Source organism: Simochromis diagramma, unplaced genomic scaffold (genome assembly GCF_900408965.1).
Source record: "Simochromis diagramma unplaced genomic scaffold, fSimDia1.1 OVJJ01000321.1, whole genome shotgun sequence".
In the NCBI taxonomy this organism is placed as follows: domain Eukaryota; kingdom Metazoa; phylum Chordata; class Actinopteri; order Cichliformes; family Cichlidae; genus Simochromis; species Simochromis diagramma.
This window is the reverse complement of record NW_024386772.1, coordinates 5,757,920-5,779,892: the sequence shown is the minus strand read 5'-3', so window position 1 is coordinate 5,779,892 and position 21,973 is coordinate 5,757,920. Positions and strand designations below refer to the sequence as shown.

At 40.9% G+C, this 21,973-nt stretch overlaps 1 protein-coding gene and 1 long non-coding RNA gene across 13 annotated transcripts; one reads left to right on the top strand and one right to left on the bottom strand.

The window, feature by feature from the left end:
- Positions 1–526: 526 nt before the first annotated feature.
- Positions 527–21,585, top strand: svilc (supervillin c). 12 transcript variants are annotated; one of them, XM_040044680.1, is made up of 34 exons: positions 551–637; positions 3,215–3,438; positions 3,581–4,068; positions 4,709–4,864; positions 4,998–5,177; positions 5,749–5,783; positions 6,521–6,582; positions 7,427–7,572; positions 8,710–8,938; positions 9,112–9,686; positions 9,943–10,069; positions 11,349–11,408; positions 11,529–11,591; positions 12,065–12,139; positions 12,229–12,322; positions 12,417–12,500; positions 12,660–12,858; positions 13,078–13,244; positions 13,337–13,456; positions 13,536–13,672; positions 14,837–14,984; positions 15,123–15,268; positions 15,426–15,601; positions 16,144–16,288; positions 16,643–16,961; positions 17,071–17,222; positions 18,319–18,421; positions 18,499–18,706; positions 18,815–18,948; positions 19,031–19,186; positions 19,420–19,560; positions 19,670–19,782; positions 20,718–20,873; positions 21,106–21,585. In XM_040044680.1, exons 3-34 carry the CDS (start codon positions 3,803–3,805, stop codon positions 21,193–21,195), a joined length of 4,962 nt encoding a protein of 1,653 aa, XP_039900614.1. In that variant the 5' UTR covers positions 551–637; positions 3,215–3,438; positions 3,581–3,802; the 3' UTR covers positions 21,196–21,585. The 12 variants fall into 12 exon arrangements, with proteins under 12 accessions (XP_039900641.1, XP_039900623.1, XP_039900632.1 ...); XM_040044707.1 differs by lacking the exon at positions 3,215–3,438 and having other exon boundaries at positions 527–637; positions 17,080–17,222; XM_040044689.1 differs by lacking the exon at positions 3,215–3,438 and having other exon boundaries at positions 528–637; positions 6,524–6,582.
- LOC120741764 lies at positions 12,758–13,540 on the bottom strand. The gene is made up of 3 exons (XR_005697689.1): positions 13,367–13,540; positions 13,084–13,188; positions 12,758–12,875 (listed from the first exon to the last, which is right to left on the bottom strand). It is a non-coding gene; the product is annotated as an uncharacterized LOC120741764 (long non-coding RNA).
- Positions 21,586–21,973: the final 388 nt, after the last annotated feature.

Sequence of the window (21,973 nt, the reverse complement as noted above, 5' to 3'; positions counted from 1 at the left end):
GAGATCTAAATCAGCCTCTCGCCTCTCTTGGATGATCTTTTTAGGTGTAGGTGGTGAAGTTTTGAAGATCCCTAAGAGAGGAGCAGGTACAGATACTAAAAGATACTAAAAATGCATCCATATGAGTCATTATGAATACATACAATTAAGAATTAACTTTTTTTTCCCATTTATGTATATAACTAATTATTTTCCACTTTGATTCAGTTAATTTAAGGATTGAAGTGCACAGGGTTTCTACATTACACAGCAGTTTCAGTTCACTGCGTTCAGCTGGTTTGCAGTAATTAATATGGGGAATTTGTACCACGCAGGCGCAATATAAGACATAATTAACATCTTCAAAGCAGGTTTTAACTGGTGTACATTCCTGAGGTTATTACTTCAAAAGTGAAATAATAATAAAGCAGACATAAAGTGAGTCAAAGGCTTCAGAGGTCATTTAGAGGCTGCAGCGGTTGTTAGAAACGTCTCTCGCACAGAGCAAGGGGCGTCCCCCGGTGTGTCCATCTATTTATATTCTCCCCCCTTAATACGGTGCGCCATCCACAGCTGCCAGTGCGACTACTTTTGGAGCGACAGATCGTTGGGGAGGGACCGCCGGGGCTGAGGAGGGCTCTCGAGGCGGGCAGTACATGTAAGTACAAATGAAATACTTAATTCTGCCATTCTCATCTTCAAAAGTACAAAATCCTAGCAGGAGTCAGCTTGGAGAATATTTCAAAGTAGGTCACTTGTTGCCTGAGTCACCTGTTCAGTCTGACTTGGGGAGACACGGGTTGTGCATTGCACATTAGGGAGAATGGTTATAGTCTGGGTGTTCATTCACTTTAAATGCCCCGTGAGTAAGAAAGTTTCATGTGGAAGAGTAAATATTGCTGTTACGCACAGTTTACGCATTAATCTAATGTCTGTGCCAGAAAGTTACTTCAGAAATGTACCAAAAAAGATCGAGTGTCCGTATTCAAAGTGCTGGAAATTACTTCTTGTCGTATAATCCGTCAAACATACGTCAAACTTATCTTTCATGAATGATATCAAGTCACAAAGTACTGACCTTTATTTATCTAGCTAAAAAGTTTCATTGACGTTACAACTGGCCATAAGCGCCAAAATCTAAGATAACAGTTGTATGAAATACTTAAATCAGCTGTGTTGGATCAAGGACACATCTAAACCCTGCAGGACACCGGCCCTCGAGGCCTGGAGTTCGACACCTGTGCCGTAGAGTCATAAATATAAATGCAAAACAAGTAATTTCTTGATTTCATATAAAACCCCTTCTGCTGATTACAGTCTATTTACCAATATAAGCAAAGACATTATGCATAAAAAACACACGGAAACACTGGGGAATCACTTTTTGGCACAACACTGGATTCATGTAAAACTTAATATTTGCGTCCTGTAAATAAGTTAAATGACTCATTGTTCAGCTCTTTGGTAGCTAGTATGTAGGCTGTTACCCTATGCTGAGTTGTTTAGACAACAAATGAGTTTTGATATAAAAAAATGTTCTCCCCAGCGTGAGGACTTTGCCACAATGTGAGTTTATATCTACATATAAAAACAGACGCGTCGTGTGTTAAATCTCACGAGGAGCTGATGAGGCACGATGTGAGAAAGCTGCTCTTCCTCTTCGTTCTCTCTCCCTTTAATATATTCAAAAGCTTAACACGTTCTTTTGCTGCTGGTGTTAATATAAAACATCCCCATCATGATTTATAATCATAGACTGTTTTTGAAATGCTCCTCTGATAATTTGCCCTTGAATTATGGAGATTCATTAGACGAGGTTGGTGCAGGTAGATGAACAGGGCAGGTGTAAGTGGCTGAGGGCTTTATCTTGGCCAGCTTTTAATCTGGTTTACTTTCCTGCTGCTCAGCACCCAAGGCCTATTTTTTTTTTAAATGCATACATGTTTTGCTTTTGATTTTTTTTTTTCCAGTCTGTCAGAAAACTAGCAGTTAACTTAAGCATATACCGAGTGTGGGTCCAGAATTTTGGGGTTTAATTGCTACAGAGAAAGTCATGGTTGAAAGATAACACTTTATTCCCCCAATTCAACAATTAGAGGTTGTTTGTTTAACCCTCATCGCCTATTCATTTGAATATTATAGCTTATGAGTTCAGATCCCTGGGGCTGTGTGCATATCCAAAGCCAGTATCAGCTAGTGTCACTGGATTAGAACCCCATGATCCTCGCTGAGCCTCAGTGGTGCTCTCCCTTCCAATCGACAATCCTCCAGCTTGTCACATGACACATCGCTCTTTACACCTTTACTCATGTTTTCTTCACAAATGCATACATGAGAGTGGCATCAGTGTGAGTGGGGATGCTGGAGTGTTGCTCTTCCTGGGTCTGGACAGGTAGGTGAGTCTTCTGTGTTGACTTCTTTGTTTAAAGGATATGTGCACGTGTTTTGAAGTGACAACACAAATCCTTCGGCTGGTTGTCTCATGCAGGGATCACGGCATCTAAATAGAGCTTATTAAAGCTCTCTGTGGCATGGAAATTTGGGATCTGCAAACACTGCTGACAATGTCGCCTTCAGTTTAGTAATTCAAATGTGATATCTGGATATTCTGAGTGGGTTTTTTTTTTTTTTTTTAATCAATGAAAGCTGGTTATGGATTTATGGAGACTTTTCTCTAATAGAGTAATTTGTTGAATCTATATCCGTTTTATCAGTGCCTCAGTGTTTTTAATTTTTAATCTACAAGTATAGGAGCAGTGAAACCCACAAATTAATAATAAAAGTTGCATCTTATACTTTGTGAACTCTGCTGCTGCCAGCAGCATTGAGCCCTGTGGCAGATCCATCTGGCGGACTAAGTCTGTGGCTCATGCCGCTTTGTTCTCGCTCTATTGTGCTTCCTGCACCAGGAATGCTGACAACCACAGTTTTGGAAAACACAGATACATGTGCAAACACACATTTATGTGTGCGTATATTTGTGAGCACTCGTTTTGGGAAACTAGCAGACAGTTCGTTGTTCTTTTTAAATTTTAAATGCTATATTAGAATATTCAGTTTTGTTAATGTTGTTTGTCACAATGACGCCATCAGGGACTTTCTCTTCCTTGTACGTATTTGGAATATTATAATTCAAACAGGTTGCTGTACTAAATGTTTAAAAAAAAAAAATTGGAGCCATAGCTGATAAGATTTTGTTTGTGTTTTTGATGCAAAACATGCTTCATGTTGACAGGTCATGGTAAAATACCTGATGGAATTTGAAAAAGAAACAGGGACTTGTTCAGCTTAGCGGAAGAGACCAGCACGCCTGCAAACTGCCATCGAGACCTGGACCTGGAGAGGAGTTGAGCTGTGGTGTTGAGTTTCAGTGCAAGGGGAGATTCCTGCATGACAGGCTGGAACGGGTCATCTTACACAGACATGAATATAAGAAAAGGACTTTGATAAGACTTTGATGTACGCCACTTTTAGAAGAAATGGTTAATATGTAATGAAGCTCATTGGTGTTGTCTCTGACTTTTCTAGGAAGCCTGAAGGGCACTAATGTAATGTATAGTGAAATGTTTCTTATTTAACTAATCTATTTTTTATCTTTCAGGAGAAATACCTCATTCACTGTGGGACAGGCTGGATTTTAACCTTGGATTAATGTAATCTGTGAGGAAAACCAAAACAAGAAGCTCATGGAAACAGAATTGTACTGGAAGAAAGTTTGGCTCTCATGTTCTGCCCCAGCTGAAAAGTGGAAGAAGAACAGCTCATCTGTTTTTTGTTCCTATATGCTTTTTAAGGAGCAAACAACCATCTGAGTCCTTCTACGATGGAGAACGCCGTCCTGGAGCCCAGATCGGAGCGGATTGCCCGCTACAAGGCTGAGAGGAGGCGAGAACTGGCCGAACGCTTTGGCAGCATTGACGAGCTTCCTTCTAAGTGGGTGAGAAGGGATGAGAAAAAGGTTCATGAGCCAGCGAGCCAAGCGCATGGAGGAATGTTAAGCTCCCATGATCTGAGTGAAAAAGTGAACAGCAGAACACAGGATGTTACAAATGGATTAGAGACTCCTGCTGAGCCCGACTGCCTGAGAAGGTGAGCCATGTCAAGGGTGAAAGATGACTTCATTGAATGCCTTGAAGACTTAAATTTCAATCATAGCTCATTGTCATTGTTTTATTTTAGAATTACAGGAATTTGGCTGAAGTCTTGCAACAACTTCTTAGTGTGCAAAAACGATACAATTAGCACTTCAGGACACACACAAGAAACATGATAAGCCTCTTTGATGACCTTAGATACAGCACTGTCTTCCTGCTGTGGCTGCACAGGGTAGCAGGTGCTGCGAGCCTAATTTGCTCAAAAAACAATAAAACCCTAATTCTGGCAACATGACCATGACACTTGTCACCTGTTCACAGCTTTCAGAACTTGACAAGTTGTTGATACCTTCAATAGTTTGTATCATGGTAACTGCTAAGAACAGTGTGTGGCATCATATTAATAGTCAGTCAGATGACAGCGAGCGTGCATGTAGTGCAGATGGTTTAGATTTGCAGGTGGCTTCTTCTCTTCTGTGAAACCATGGAAAAAAACTCACATATTTTTGTGAGTTTTTGAGACTTCTGCATTATTAATGTGAACTGTGACAAAAGATTATGTTTTGTGCTCCTCATGTCATGTCCCCCATATCTGCAATCTCACCTCCTTCCCTCACTCATACCCTCCCCTCTAGGCAGGGTTCCCAGAACTCTGCTAGCATGCAGAGTGGGGAAGAGCCTCATGTCCCTCATGGACTCGACGGCCCACAGCTCCACACTCGGGTGTCCGTGGGCCAGTTGAGAAGTGCTCTTCTACAGCAGACGGAGAGCAGAGCACAGCCTGAGAAAGCGTAGGGTCGCCTGCATGCGCGTGTGATCCGGCCTGTCACTAACAGACTGTTCCACTGTGTGATAATATTTCTCTTCATCTCAGCATCTTCTCCCCTTCTTACTTTCTTCTTATCCTACTTTGTGTGTGGATAGTAGCTTCCCTGATGATGGGCAAGCCACATCCTCTCTGGATCTGGCTGTAAACCCGGGCTCTGAGGGGGGTCGGCGACGCACTCGGCGTTACCTCCCTAGCTCGTCAGGCGGTAACAGAAAAACTAGCGAACGCTTCAGGACACAGCCAATCACAGCCAATGAGATGGAGGAGAGCAGTGGGTAGGGACTGTTTCTTGTGGGCATGATAAAATAAATAAATAAAAAAATAAATGGGTAGATGAGATGCCTGGCATGGCTAGGACTAAAGAAAATATTGTTTGCTGTGTTTTCATATATTTAAAATAGTGTACGGCTAACATTTCATGGGAAAACTCATTAGGAACAAAATATCAGCCTTACCTGATGATACAGTACCACAACTTTTGTCTTATAGGAAACACTTATTTACCCTTGAATGATGCTTAATATTTGTTCCCCGTGATAAGAATGCACTAACCCTTCAGCTGAGGTATGGCATGTGGAGCAGCTTTACATAAAAAAACCAATGGGCGGTGCATTTTGCATGAGTTTATCTTCCTTAATAGCCTCCACAGTGTTGCTTTACCCAGCATGCAAAACAGCACAGTGTGTTGACTGTCTGAGCTGCAAATTGAAGCAAAAAGACACATACTGTAAACACCAAGCTGGATCCAGATCTCCATAACAACATTATCTAAAGAGTCAAGCATATGTCACCAACCTTTTCACCTGATGACCTCATCCTTTTGCTATTTTCCTCCGATTCTTCTAGGTGCTTGGATCCAGAGAACGAGGAAAACAGCAAAGGTAAAGCTTTCTCCCCTATGTGTTTGTCATCATCTGTTATTTCCGTGTGCTTTGCTGGTACACTGTCTGGTTGAGAAGGAAGTAAAAATGACAACAGGGAAAACTTACATGTAATATATCACGTGAGGTATGAAAGAAACATAAACAAATTGAAAAATACTGTGTACAATATTTAATTCTTGCAGAGGGCTTCCAACTTGCACAGTTGCCTCCATAAATTCATTTAATGGCTCAGGAAATAAACTGGGTTATATTTAGAGGATCACAATGCTCAGTCTCTTCTGTAACGACAGACCAAACTATTTGGGCAGTGGAGCGGTGTTATGTACATCTAACTCTTGACCCCAGTCATAAAAAGATGACAAGCAAGTCTTTACAGAGATTGACTCACTGAGAGTTTACACCACAGATAATAAGACAGCAGACACGAGTGGCCTTTATTGCTGTATGGATGTTTAGACTGTTGTTTTCAGGTCACACTGTATATCATTAAAATTGTTCTTCACAACTTTTTACTCACAGCTATCATCAATACAGAGATACCCCCAATTCCTAGACTTAGATGCAGTGTATTTAAGCACAGTTCACTAAGAAATTGCACCTGTGTTTGCTCTGTCTGCACCTGTGTCTCTTCCTGCTGTTAACTGTTTAAAAGTTTGATGGACCAAAATCCTCTTAATGGCTGTTTTTAAAAAAATTTTTTTTATTTTCAAATGATGGTGTGTATTTTTCCACAGCAGATGTAAAAACAGATGACAGAGCCAAAATGAGTGTGGCAGCCAAGATGTCTCTGTTTAAAGTGAGTTTGAATTGTTACCTGCTTTTTTTTTGTTAGAATGTGAGATCCCACATAAACTCGCCTAAACACACACAGTAAATGCAATCACGCTACAGTGTTAAAATTAAAGAAATGTATTCAATCCTTTATCATCTACTGTCACCTCAGCTGCTCAACTTACGGTCTGAGCGCTGAGCACGCAGAACACTACCTGGTCCTGTTGAAAGAATATGAATGGTCAAAACAGGTGCTCTCCTTGGATCCACACTTTGGTTTGATGCTTTAGTACTTATTAAAGGAAAGACCAAGTCTGTAATATGATAGATACAGAGCCTTATCTCGAAGCTCTTTAAGCTCTTTAGTCTCACACAGATGATGAAATGCACTGTGGATTTTTCTATTATTCCAACATTTCAGCTGAGGCACACTTTTAGCAATAAGGCATCAGGTGAAAATGTGCCAGACACTGTATTAACATTAACAACCACAGGAGCTGTGGTATAATTAGCCTGCTGCTCTGTAGAGGCAGCAGGGGAGGTAACTGAAGCCAGCAGGTCTCTTGTTACATTGTGACCTGCAGCATGCAGCAAGTGGCCAAGATGCTGCACCTTAGAGCTCGCTGCTTTATTCACCGGCTATCTGACCCGCTTTACCTCCCTCCATCTGTTTATACAAATAGAACAGAGGACATCTCGAGGGGACTTTTTACTGCCATTTTTGTGGTCTCCCTCATTATTTATGCAACAGGTGGAGGCTGTAGATTGAGGCTCCTATTTGACCTGAATGTTGTCGTCCATCTGCATCACAGACTGGGTTCAAACTGATTTTTTTCACATTAATGTCCTCCCCACATCCTTCTCTGTAGGAGCTGGAGAAGTCTTCAGCCTCTGAGGCCTCGGCATTCCTCAAGCCTCGCTCAGGCTGCGTCTCTCATGAACGCAGGAGCCGGCGTGGCAACGACCATCGCTTTCTGACACAGCCAATCACCTGTGGAGAAATGGTGGCGATCAGGTGGGAGAGCTGTAGTGTTACCAAAACCACATCACATAATTAGCTATTTGACTTGATTGACAATCACTAAAAAAGTCATCTAGTTTTATTTAAGATTATGCATGTGTAGTTTTTACGTTTTAGTTTTGTGGGAATAAATAAATACATGCTTGATGATTTAAAAACTTAAAATGTTTAAAAACTTCAACTTATTAAAGTCAAATCTGTGAAAGCAAGAGACCTTGCTTCAGTGGAATTAAGTACTTACTGTATGTCTTATTTAAAAGGAAGAACTTCTAGAAGCGTGTCTTATTTAAGCAGTTATTTTTAGGCTCCTATGTAAATGAGTAAAGAGAGAGTTGTTCAGTGGTTAGGGGGTAAAAAAACCCCTGCATTTTTAGAATCAGTAGTTAAATGTGACAACATTTTCTTCAAAGCTTTGGTGACATATCTCTTCAAAATAGCCTTTTCCCCTACAAATTAAACTTAATATTGCAGCTACATTAAAGCTAGTCTCACCAGATCACTGAGTTTTTTCATGTTATGTTATGCTTCTTTCTTACAAAAACGAGTAGACCAAGAAACAAGAAACAGCTTAAACTGTCATAAACCCATGCATCATGCAAAAACATGGTTGGCTGATACGTTTCCCAGCCTTTCTGTTTGGTGAAACAAGTTGCAAGGAATTTGTTCTGTCACATTCCTGGCCAATAAAGAGCCCCTGATTGGCTCACTGTCACCATATTTGCTCTTATAGATTTCTCCCATGTGTTTCTGTTCAGGAGTTTTTCGGTGCCTGGTTTCGTCTGGCTGTAACTCCTGGCAATGGGTCACAAATATATGCTTTTTTTTAAAGGAACGAGATTGTTGGCAACCAAACCAAAATTGGGATTGGATCTAGTTTGTTCAACCAGAATTATATGAATTTCTTAGGGGTTATTTTTAGTTACACATTTGCTGTTGTAGGGAGTAGCAGCAGCAGGACGATGTCTGTCAGATTGACTAAAAATAACCTGTGTGTGTTCATGGTAATGAAAAAACACCCACCGTTTTCTCCACTGCTTTTGCACAGCAGTGTAGATCAAATGTGTAAGGCATAGGAGATTTTGACTAAACATAAATTCTTCTCTGACTTTTTGGTGTCATGTTACGCATCAGCACTCCCAAACCAGCACCACCAGTGGAGGTCCAGTCTGTGCAGGCTGAGTCAGAGGAGGATGGCGACGAGAGCTGCAAGCTGAGCATGAGCGAGAAGCTGGCCCTCTTCAACAAACTGTCCCTGCCTGGGAGGGAGGGAGCCGGGCCTGCTGACGGGCCCCCAGAGAGACGAAGGCAAAAGGGGGCTCGGTACCGCACGCAGCCCATCACAGTGGAGGAGGTCAGTCTGGTGGGTAGAAAGCAACAGAACAATAAATGGGAAACGAATGTATTTAGAACTTCATAGACCAGAAAAGGGGCAGGAGTGGTTATTAATAGCAAGGTTAATTTGTTGTCTTTCTTCACTTCTTGCCTGCTGTCCTCTAAGTAAATCTATTATTGATCTTCTTTGCCCCTTTTTAGCTCCAGAAAGGCCCTGTTCAGCTTCCTGCCCTCTGTTTGTCCCCTCATCTGTCCGACAGACAGCAGGCCTCGTCTGTCAACCTGAAACCCAGTGAGGTACGTCTTTCACAGTCCCCATCAGATGCTGGCACTGGACTCGGAAAATCTGGTCCGACTCAACAGGGACCACAGTGCTACGACTCTGAGCCAGGCTTAAAAGGAATCCTGAAGAAGAGCCGCTCTGCAGGCTCGGAGTGGAGCAGGACAGAAGCCAGTCAGGTAGACGCATCATACAGCCATGAACAGAATGGTGGAGGCTGTAGAGAAGCGGCGATACACGGGAGCAAAGCGGGAGGTGAGAGGGAGGGAACTTCTGCAGCACCACAGAGAGACAGACGAGAGACCTCTGGTATGGAGGAAGGTTCGCAGTCTGCTGCTCCCTGGAGGCAGAGGGCTAGAAACAGGAGGGAAACCATTGCCTGCACACCAATAAGAGCCTTGTCAGAGCAGGATGCTCCACAGCAGTCCTGCCAGTCCAAACATGAACTGAGCTTTTCCTCTGAGAAAAACAGAGTAGACATCAATGGAAGAGCCAAGTAAGTCATGTAAATAAAATGAGATGATCTGATAAGAACTGTAAATGTTTTTCTTCTATAGAGTCAAACTGTTGATATTGCTGCATATTGGAAAGGTTTGCTAAAGACTTTGAAACGTATATTATTGTGACATCTGTGAGTTAGATAATAAAAATGATTCTTTACAGTTTTCACCAGAAATATTAAGTTTTCAGCAGCTTGTATGTTGTTCTTTGATATGTTATATACTTCATACTGTGTGTAATGTGTCTTAAAGGCAGGAGGAAGACCAAAAGGCCATGAACAAGATCCATGACAACACCACAGATATTAAAGCTGTCCGGGTCACCTCAGAAGAGTGTGCGCCTAAAATGCAGGAGACAACCAACGGCAGCAGAAGTGAGGTGAGCAGCAAGGTTAACCACGTAAGACATGGACCATTTAAAAAAAAAAAGAGGTTTTGTCAGCGTTTACTTGCATGTCATTCTGTCTGATAACACTGAACGAATTCTAATAAAACTTTGTATTGGTGTAGAGTACGGTCATGTTATAAATCCATTAAAATTTAGCTTACATCCACCAGTTTCTTCAAGGTCAACTTTATGAATTATTGATAGTTATTGACAAAAATCGGTGAAACTCAGGAACTATGATTCTTACAAGAGTTGTGTGTCAGCATACTGAAAGTACAGCAGAGGATAAAATATCATGTCACATTTAACCTTTGACCTCTCCTTCAAGGTCAATAGATAATCTGAAGGTCAAAGTATATAATAATTATATACCACTATTTAAAATATTGTTTCTTGCTGCCACTGTTTGTAGCGACGACATATAGGAATAAAGGGAATGATATATGATTGTAAACAGTGTGTTACTTTTGAGATCTGACCTCTTCTCCAAGGTCAGATAAGGTCAAATATTCATAAAATGTCTTTGATCTTTAAAACTTTGCTTAAATTCTGCTTTCTTTGTTTGTATTGGCAACATTTAAGAAATGATACTTGTATATGGGGACTCTATATTATAGTTTAACTGAATGATATTAGGCCCTGCGACAGACTGGCGACCTGTCCAGGGTGTACCCCGCCTCTCGCCCTATGACAGCTGGGATAGGCTCCAGCGCCCCTGAAAAAAGGATAAGCGGAAGCGAATGGATGGATGGATGAATGATATTAGACAATTCTATAAAAGCATTACAGAAGTTTTGCAGCATTTTTTTTCTCTGAAAGAATTCAGTGAGAAAATCTTTGTTTGCATCACAGAGGTTACAGAGTTCACGCTTCTTGCCTGGTTTAAATTGAGGCGGAGGTTACATTTGTGGTTACATTTGGGTATTTGTCATACCACTGAAACCAGATATAGCATCTCTTATCTGCAGCACTCTGAATGTGGTATGTGCTGAATGTCCTGAGATCAGACTCGAGTTACCGCGGAATATATTGAGTCCAGTGAGTGTTTATGTACCAGGATGGGATTGGCTGTCCTATTACACGACGTGGAATGTAAACACACTGATTATTTGGCAATTAAATGATCTCAGCTTCACCATGCCGACACTATGTGTGGGATTTGTCTATTAATCATTGTCCTACTTCCTTTTTATGTCTGTCATTTTTATATTTCTGGCAACATTTATGTTTGTTTTGAATTCTTTTAAATGCATCTCCCTGTTTTCCATAGTATCATGTGCAGGAAGAGTCAGAAAACCCTCATCTTGAGAATGACAACCTTCAGTGCTGGGTAAGTCTCAAACTAATGATTCAAAACCCATCCTCCCTCATCTTGATTTTGAAACCACAGCCCTTTAGATTTTGAATAGCTTTGAACATCTGCAGCCTGCCCCTCTCTCTTCTCTCCCAGGAGCCCGTCTTTGCCTCTGTCTATTCTATCAATACGCCCCAATATATCATGTGTTTTAATCAGGTAATTGTGTGAGCCGGTGCATGGCATTGCTGCTGTTTGATTTGGAGTGTTTTGTATGCTGTGAAAGGCTTTTGTCATCTCACAGATTCAGGCGGATGTGATGTGACAACCCTGTCACCTTGTCTCAAAATTACAATGCGTCACATCACAGCTCTCAGTTCACACTTTCCATTTAGGTGTGTGCTTACCAGATGTTCATTTTGGTCATGAAAGTTATATCTTATTCCCACGTTTCTTTGTGCATGTTTCTGACCTAGTTCTAATGGACAAAAGTAAATGTGCATTGTACAAAAACTCCTTATAATATCTAATGCAGGGCAGGATTAGGCAGAAAGGAACAGACTGAATGAAATGTTACACATAGAAAGTTTAGCTCTATGTAAAATCTTTATATTTTGTATCTTCTGTGCAATCCACTCTCACTGTCCTAGAATGCAAAAGTCACCATTTCTGTGTTTTGCTTTCACCTCCAGACTAACCTCTCCTTTGAGGCACAAGAAGTCTCCTCTCCTACGAACAATCAGAGTCAGCCTCAGTGGAGACATAAGGTGACGCACACCTGCATTTTTTTTTCATATTGGTGCGTGTATCTGCGGAAAAGCTGCATTGTAACGGATGCATTTCTCGGGCTCTGTAGGATAAAGGAACTGAGATTCAGATGACTGAATTTGGAGAATTGAAAACACAGCAGGAAAGCAAAGAGCAGGAGACTGGAAGCACGACTAAGACAAGTAACTCACTTATTCTCCAGTTCTCATACAGTTCTGCTGAGCATATTTTGGCCTTGTTTATGAGGTTTTTCTCTCCTGTGTTTGCAACATCTAGGCCTTGCATCTGGTGAATCACAGAGAAATGGTATCGCTCACAGCAGGAGACACTCCACTGATGCTCCATCGTGCAAAAATGAAGGTCAGAGCAGTTTTACAAGCAAACAAATAAACAAACAAGTCTGTGTTGAGACTCAGTGCTTGTTTTATTCATCATCATATGGACAACGCTGGTTCCCACAATGTAAAAGCTCATTGAGGATCAAAGTATTTTAGCGTTTTCATTTTCTTTCCCCCTCAGTGACTCCACAGAGTTCTTCACCAACAGTCACTACTCAGGAGGTAAAGGAAGATACGCCTGTTGATGAACCAAACATGTTTGATGGCAGTTTCTACTGTGAGCAGTCACCTCCTGCAGCCTGCCCCCCACCTTGTGGTGGGATTGCTGCCTCAGAGGGTGAGCAGGACCTGGGAGTCTTCTGCCAGACCAACACACACATGTAAGCATAGTTTTTTCCTGCAAATGTGAGATTAGATTGAGCCCTTGCAATTTCTAAATAGTAAATACAAAAAGTATTTGTGTATCTAATGTAGTTTTTATGCTAAAGCTAAAAGGAAAAGATTAGAGTAAAAAGAAATTTTCCTGCAAATTTATATTCACACACACAGTAGCTGATATCTTCAGTAACTCTGTATTGTCTGTGTGTGCTTGTTTGCAGATTGACCTCAGCAGTAGCAGAGCACAGGCGGTCGGTACGTCCGTCCCGTCGGACTCAAGGCTCCAGAAACCCTCTGAGGGCTCTCGCAGCCAGAGAGGACATCAGGCAGGACTTCATGGGAGAGAGAGTCAATTCATCAGCTCAAGAGAGGATCCAAGCAGAAAAAAGTATGCTAATTTATGTTGTTCCCTTCTCTTGTTACTTTCCTTCTTTTATGTTGCTCAGCTATCTGATATTGCAGTTTTTTTTCTCACTATAGAGTCTAAGAACTCATCTATGGCAGACTCACCTCCCTTAAGATCTGAAGAATCCTCCTCAGATGCAGAGACAGCTAAGTCTTACCCGCCCTTCAGCAACCTGATGCTAATTCACATCAAAGGTCAGGAAAGGTGTGGTTCATCTGTGTGATGATCTGCTTGTGGTCAGGTGTTAAGGTTAACCAACACCTGTGATGACAGGTAGGCGGCATGTTCAGGTCCGCCTGGTTGAGCCCTCAGTGCGGTCACTGAACAGTGGAGACTGCTTCCTGCTGGTCACTCCAGAAAACTGCATCCTGTGGAGTGGAGAGTTTGCCAACGGACAAGAAAAAGCAAAGGTACCACCCAGGACAATGTTATGGTGTAGTAGCAGCATGTATGACACATAAAATTACAGGGAAAGGGTAAAGAGGTGGATAATACAATACAAAATAACAAAGTAGGATTAAAATTATTTCCTATTGCCAGGAAATATCTGGCCATCCCTTAAACTTACTCCTCTTAGAAATTTACATGGGAAAGGATGTTTTAATAACTTCATACATATACCAAATTGGTTTACATTTATGCACAACAAATAAATGCATAAAATATTACCCTTCAAGACCCAAAGAGCATTCTGTGCATAAAATGCAGTGTTTGCAGTTCTTGCAGTAAATTGTAAGCATTAAACCTTAATGGACTCATAAAGGTTGGTTACAGTTTGTGTGTTAAATGCATAATAAAGGACAGTGACGATATGAATCAAGAACGTCATACATCACAGAGTTCAGTTATTGATTATCTAAGTATCACAGTATGTACCTTTACTTTTAAACATTAACTTTGGTTGCGTTTTAAATGTATTTATGTTTTATTATGGAACAGTGTACTAAACGTATATGGGGACAAAGTGTGGAGACAAAGCACTGAATGAGTAATTAAGTCAACATTTTGAGATAATAACCCAAAATATTTCCTTACAAGCTTCCATAAAAAGGTGATATTATTGAGAGGACGGTGCACACTGTCATAGACTCTTTTTAATAGTTATTTGTACGTTTCTATTATTATAACAAAGGTTCAAATATGTTTGTCTAAAACTATAGCTGATTTCACACACGAACGGGTTGTGACACTTATGAATTTATTTCTTTTCACGTGTAGCACTCAGCCATGTTCTTGTTATTGGAAATATTTTGGTTTGGTGAGGCAAGTTTCCTGCAAGATTTCTAATATAGGCCAGCAAAGACTGCAGTAGTAAAATAAAAAGAAATTACAATATGCTTTTACTATAGACTATGTTCTGTTTGGGTTAGCATAGCAAAAAGGTCCTAGGTTCTAATCCACCATCTGCTCAAAGCCTTTCTGTGTGGAGAGATTGCATGTTCTCCCTTTGTCTGTGTGGGTTCTCTCTGGGTACACTGGCCTCCCTGTGACCCTGAATGGGATAAGTGGCAGAAAATGGGTGAACTATATTCTGTTACTGCTGATTATCATATTATTTATTTATTTTTTGTCAGGCCTCTGAGCTAGCTTTGTTCATCCAGAACCAAAGGGACCTTGGTTGTTTGGCTTCCCACGTTGTCCACCTGGAGGAGGGCATGAACTCTGACAGCAGTGTGGCTGCAGACTTCTGGAGTCTCCTGGGAGGAAGAACACAGTACAGAGGTTGGAAGTAAAACATGTACTTTTCAAATATATCAGAGAAACACATTTTGAATTGCAATTTTTCTCCTTTTATAATTCACCTATTTGTTTTTTCATCCAAAACATTAGAAAATGTTTTTTCCTTTCTTTTACTCACAGGAGCTTGTGCTCCAGAGGAGGATGAGCTCTATGAGCGCGGTGTGGTGGAGTCCAACTGTGTGTACAGGCTGGTGGAAAACAAACTGGTGCCTCATGAACAGGCTTGGGCCTCCATCCCCAGCATCACCCTGTTGGCCTCCTCTGAGGTCTGAGCTTCAATTCTCGGCTCCCTAATTACTTATATTGTAGTTGTTTTGGTTTTGGGTTTGTTTTTTTTGTTCATTAAATGCTTGATTGTAGAAAAATAATGGAAGAGAAGTTAATCTCTGACTCTGTTCATATCTCTTTGTCATGTATGCCCAGGCCCTGGTGTTTGATTTCGGCAGTGAGGTCTATCTGTGGCTCGGACAGGACGTTTCCCTCAGGAGGAGAAATGTTGCTCTCCAGTTGACTCACCAGGTGTGGGTTGGAGCTTATGACTACAGCAACTGTCAAGTAAACCCACTGGATCCCACTCAGTGTAACCCTGCAATTCAGCTGTAAGTCACTAATATATTACACATAAAAAGGAGCCTCTCTGTATACAACATTAAGTTTGCTGTGCATTCATAAAATGCACTCTGTAGAAAGTAATTCTTGGTTAAGTGTGCCCATGTGACATGCTCTAAAAACCCTGCTTGATGTTTAAAGTCCAGACTATATTTTGACATTTAAAAGACATATTTTAAAGCAAGCAAGTGGACATGAACTACAAAATACTTGCAGAGAGTAAAGGTCTTCTCTCAGTGTACCATATTCCACAGTCAGAAAATATATTACAACTTGTGTATATTAAACAAGGTCTTTAAAGGGCTTCCTTTCTTCATTTATTTCAAGAGTTGTTTTTTTTGCAGTTTAATGAGATTTAAGCTTTTAAAGTGTGTGTATGTATGTATGTATGTGTGTGTGTGTGTGTAATTATGTCTCTTGGGAATGGATGTCTGTAAAGCTTGAGTCTGGACTAAGGCAGACTCTCTTTTCTATTTTGTTTAATGCTTGTGTTAGTTCTTTTATCGGTTTCATGGCATAACTTTGTCCACAGACGAGGAGAAGGCCGTCCCAGCTGGGCTCTGTTCGGCGTCCTCACTGAGAGCAACGAGACAGCTCTGTTCAGGGAGAAGTTCCTGGACTGGATGTGCAGGGTTGTAGGCAGAGAGGAAGCGGCTTCAGGGACGGATCAGACGCAGGTTCATATCACATTCAGAGATATGATGCGGCACATGCAGTTTTCAGACACTCAAACCAGTGTGTTTCAGTTATTGCACTGTTTGTGTAAAATTATAGATGTGAAGAGTATATCTAGATCAATTAGTTTTATTAAGTTTCCAGCTTGATAGAAAATTAGTCTCTATTAAAATTTTTTACTAAAAAAAACACCAAATTTTTATTACTGGAAATATCTAAAACTTATTTATAACTAGCTACCTTTTATTTCTACTGAAACTCATGTGCAGATATCTAAATTTCAATTTTGACTTTTGCTTTTTAAAAGTGATTTTTTTAAACCACTGAAATTCAGTGTCTGCACTTCCTCTCCATAGTCCATCCCAGTCCAGTCATCCCAGCCGCTCTCCCCTCCTTCAGACCTCTTGAGTCCCTGCGATGCCAAAGCTCTAGTATCGGGTCAGTGCTTAGAAGGTGACGGTTTGGTCCGTACTGTGCTGGCTGGGGTCGATGTCCAGAGAGGTCATGGTGTCATCATGCTGACGGAGGAACGTCAGATGGAGCTTAAAACAGTAGCGGTGGACACCTGGCACGTCCAGGAGTTTGACGACAGTGAAATCCCAGTGGAGAGCAACGGACAGCTTTATGAAGGAGACTCTTATGTAATCCGCTGGAAGTACAGCATCAGTACAGCTGGTCAGTAACCTTTTTTGTTTTCTTTTCTAACTAGATTGTACTTTTAATGCTATGGCAATATTTTGTCTGAGACATTTTAATAATGGTTAACACTCTCTCTTCGTTACAGACAGCACAGACAGCTCAGATGAGTGTGGGACGGATCCAGCACCAAAGGAAAAGACGGCCTTCTTCCTGTGGCGAGGCCGTCACTCCAGTGTCAGTGGACGGGACACAGCTGCTTTCCTTTCCATCGGGATGAGGAACCACGAAGAGTCGCAGGTAAGCTCATAGCAGTCAGATTAGATCCCCTTCTTATATATAGTAGAACCCTGGTAACTGTTAACTTTCACAGCAGTGAAAAGCTTAGTTTTATCCTCACTTAGTGTGTATAAAGAAAACACAATAAAATAAAGGCAAAGAACGCACGCACTTCACTTAGTAGAAACATTGCATTATGCGAGTATACCCAAAAAACAAATTAAGAGAAACAAAGAGCACAAGCAAAAGTCTTTTACTTTATTTTATTACAAGTATTTTTTTTATTGCAATGCAAAGAGGCAGTGTAGGAGGAGAAAATAAGCCTAAATGGCTGTGTAGAAGTGAAAGAAATACATAAATAATTTAACAGACAATAAAAATGGCACCAACAACAACAAACACCCAGCAAAAGCTTCTGAAACATTTTAATGTTTATTAGAGTATATTTCAATACACAGAGGCATATGGTTGGTTTACAACTGCAGTAAAAGTTGAATGTAGTTTAGAGAAAAGTGGCTTGTTTTAAAGTCCATGGAGTATTTAAAGTATTAAGAATGAAAAAACAGACAAAGGTGATGATATTTTACTTTGTAAACCACACTACCACTTTTTGTTAGTTTGTTACTAGTTAGATAGTTACTAGTTCTGCCTACCTGCCCACACATTGACCCTTTTGAGAACAGATTATTACACAATGTTAGCCACAGAAGTTGAGATTATTTCTGCTGGCATGTGCACATCGGTGGTGAATTTATTATGAGGTTCCTTTAATAGCCACTAGTGTTCGAACTCTGGGACGAGCAGTATTATAGTGCCAGTCCGTTGTAGTGCCGTTGGCCCTGAAAGGCATCGAAACCTTAAAAGCACAAAAATCCAGATCCCATAAAACAACTGAAAAAGCTGCAAAAGCTCACAAAGGACATATGAAATGCAATTAGAACACATTCTTGCATCTTTTTCTTCTTCACAACACCAACAAATCCTTCTTAAAAAATAATATTACAAGAGTAAGAGGAACACAGGACAGAGTTTGAGAAGCCAGTACTATTGATGATATTTCCAGCAGACATAAGTGCATGCAGCTGTTTACCATCTTTTGTGTGGTGTGTTTTGTAAGGTGGTTGTGCCTCAGGGAAAAGAGCCCCCCTGTTTCCTGCAGCTTTTCAAGGGAGGCTTGGTCATTCACAAAGGAAAGCAAGAGGAAGCTTCCATCAACACAGGTGGAGTAAAAACAGCTTGGTTTTCAGTCCATTTTCCTTCTCTTCTTTGTTTGAATGTTGTGATTATCAAAACACAGAAAGCTGGCGTCTGTTTTGTGTGCGAGGGGAGCTCCCAGAAGAGGGTTTTCTGTTAGAGGTGGACTGCTGCTGTGCGGGTCTGAGGTCGAGAGGCTGTGTTGTCCTGCTAAATGGCCAGCAGGGAGTGCTCTATCTCTGGATTGGTTGTAAGGCTCACAGCAGCACAAAGGAAGTCGGCAAGAGGGTGGTAGAGGTCCTCACTAAAATGTGAGTCACGTGTTCTTATTGCGCTTTTTAAAAGTTCTCAGTATCAATTTTTTTTTTTTTTTTTTAGCTTGAATGTACTTTTATTTTTTGTTTGTTTGTGTGTTTTAGCTGTCCATCAGAGGTGGGTTTAAGCAAAAGCAGCCCTGTAAAGGTGCAGATAGTACAGGAAGGTTCAGAGCCAGAAGACTTCTGGACAGCACTGGGACAAAAGGACAGGAAGGCCTATGACTGCATGCTGCAAGGTGCAACGCAACACACACTGTGCTTTGCTGTGGACTGTAAGCCTTCAAATCATAGTAAGAAACAACTCTTTTGTAATGGCAGATCCAGGAAAGTATAACTTCACGCCTCGCCTCTTCCACCTGAGTGCCTCTTCTGGGAGTTTCCAGGCCGAGGAGCTCCAGAGTCCGATGCAGATGCCGGGGCTTGTGATGGCAATGCCTTTTGTCCAGGACAGCCTATACAGTGTACCACAACCAGGTGAAAACAGACACAAAACAAACTAAATTCATCTTATATTCAACTCTGCTTTTCAGTTTCTCACCTCTGTAATTTTATCTGCAAAATAAACACATTTAAAAAGTAACAGAGAATTGCTTCCCTATACACTCATCTATTGTTTAACTTCATCTATCCTCCCCCCCGCCAAAAACATCAGTCTAATGTAATTCCACTTTATTTCCCAATTTCCCTCTTTGTTGTCTGCGTGCCAGCTTTGTTCCTTCTTGACAACCGTCTGGAGGTCTACTTGTGGCAGAAAGGTCAGCCTGAGCAGACTGAGAGCTCCTCAGCCTGGAAACTCTGGCATCATGAGAGGAAGTGTGCCATGCAGACAGCGCTGCAGTACTGCAAAGGTAGTAAGAACTGAGGGAGAGGAGTTGGTTTCATGCAGAACTGCCTGGAAGTAAAGGTACTGCCGATTCTTGATAAGTTTTAAAATGTATTGTTTATTCTGTATCCCAGAAATAAACCAGAGAAGGCCGCCACATGCGTATCTCATCCTCGAGGGGGCCGAGCCTCTCACCTTCACTAATGTCTTCCCGCGCTGGGAGAAAAGCCTTGAACCTCATGCACAGGTATGAACATGTTTATCCAGAAATGAGCTCAAATGTTATAATTTGGTTTAATTTTAACAACCTCTGAATCTCGTCTAATCAATATTTCTTCCCACTTTAGTGAACATTAAAAAGCATTCCTTTTTAGGGCTCATGTGCAAACTTTAACTGTGTCATAGAAGAAGGCGACTTTGTAGCATCTAAGATAAGTTAGCCAACGAGCAGCACCTTTTCCAACCAAGATCACAACACTATGTGTGTTTGGTACTTTAGATTTAATTATGCTCATCACAAATGATACAGAGGTTGGATAAATTCATAATTCATGTTGATGCCTGGGGATAAAAAAGATTCATTGCTGAATAACCTGCAAAGCTTTCCTTCTTTCACTCTTATTTTATTGCCTTGTCCTTACATCACAGGTCTCAAAATGACTATAACACTAAGGAAGTGAGGGTCTAATTGTTCCTTAAACCTCATTTATATAAGAAAAACTAAGATTAAAGTTGCAGAAGTGATATCTGTGGTTTTAAAACTTTAAGGCCACACACAAGAATCAAGGTTAATTTTTTGTTGTTGTTTCTCTGTGAATTTTAAAAAGGAAACAATTTTTTTAGGGGGATCTCGGTGACTAATATTTTTTTCACATTTTTTTGCACATGGTTCAAAACTTTAAACCTCACCTGTGGAGAACCTCTCATATCTGAAAGTGGTCAGCCCCACCTTCATGAGTCCCCTCAGTGTGGTCGTTAGTTAAGAAAGGGCACCACGTGTCAGTCACAGGTCAAATGTGGCAACACAAAAAAAAAAAAAACACTGGTATTTGGCAAAAAATTGTTTGTCAGTAACTGAGGTAACAAATGGCTTAAATACATCTTCAAGCATTGTGGAAATTTACAGAATACACATTTAATGTCTATTTTTTTGCCATGTCTCACTCCTTGGGTGTGACTCAGGGTGATACAGGGCGAGCGAAGCTGACCTTGGTGCAGGACACCCTGGCCCAGCTCATGAAGACCCAGTATCCTCTGGAGGAGCTGCTGCGGAGCCCCCTTCCTGAAGGAGTGGACCCCCAGCGCCTGGAGGTCTACCTGTCCAATGAGGACTTTCAGGTAAACTGATGGATGATGTCACCATCTTGCAGTGATGTCCCCTGACCAGCAGGCTTCAGCCTTCACCAGATTTTCCAAATGAAAATGCTGAAGATGCTCTCATGTTTATAAGCTAATGATAAATATAGAGCGGAAGTTTTGCCACAACTTTAATGTTTACATTTGTATTGGATTTAAAAATTGATTTCTACTTTGTCTCCTCCATAAATAAATTACTTCAATTATGTTTCAGACTATTTTGGAAATGAAGAGAGATGAATATGCCTCCCTCCCAAACTGGAAGCAAATTGATCTGAAGAAGAGCAAAGGGCTGTTTTGTTAGACAATGAAATAAACTGGAGGCTGACTGATGCTGTGACAGCAGAGACTTCCTTGTCTGCTGCGAAAGGAAAATGGCATGGGGGGGGACATAAGAACCATGTTTCCACACAAAGAATTGCTCACAGCATAATAAAACTACAAAGAGATCACTTTTATTTATGTCAAATTAGTGTGTGGACTTTTTATTGGACATTCTTTAAAGCTACCAAATGGTTGAGAGAAAAAAAAACAAAACTTTTTTACTGTCTGTACAAATCAGTGAAAGATAATAAAAAAGGTTATATGGGAGTAAAATAAAGACATCAGTAACAAACATTGGAAAGAAAAAACAGGAGTGCTTACAAAAAAGATTAATGCTAATAAACAATGTAAACAGACAAAAAAAGGCTAACCACTTCCTAAATGTTTCCTCCTTGATCAATATCTTTCCATCAAAATGTTCTGAGCTGCAGTTTTTCCTCAATTTTGATTCTTCTTCCCTGCTTAACGATTGCCGCAAGAACCTTGAAATAAGAGTGTATGGCATTGTAATCTGTGATGTGTACTTTACAATCATGTGTCACACTGATGTGTTCATTTCTCTGGAAGCCTTGTGTGCACAAAGCTTTGTGCCATGTGTATTGTAGCTGTGGCCAATGTGCTCATTGTGGCTGGGAGCGATGCCTTATTAAGGCTCCTTGGGGATTCACTATTAGCTATGCATGAAGGGACAGGTAGACATGCTCCAATAACGTCCCTTTAGCTCAAAGCAACACGCTAATTCAGTTTCACCTCAATCA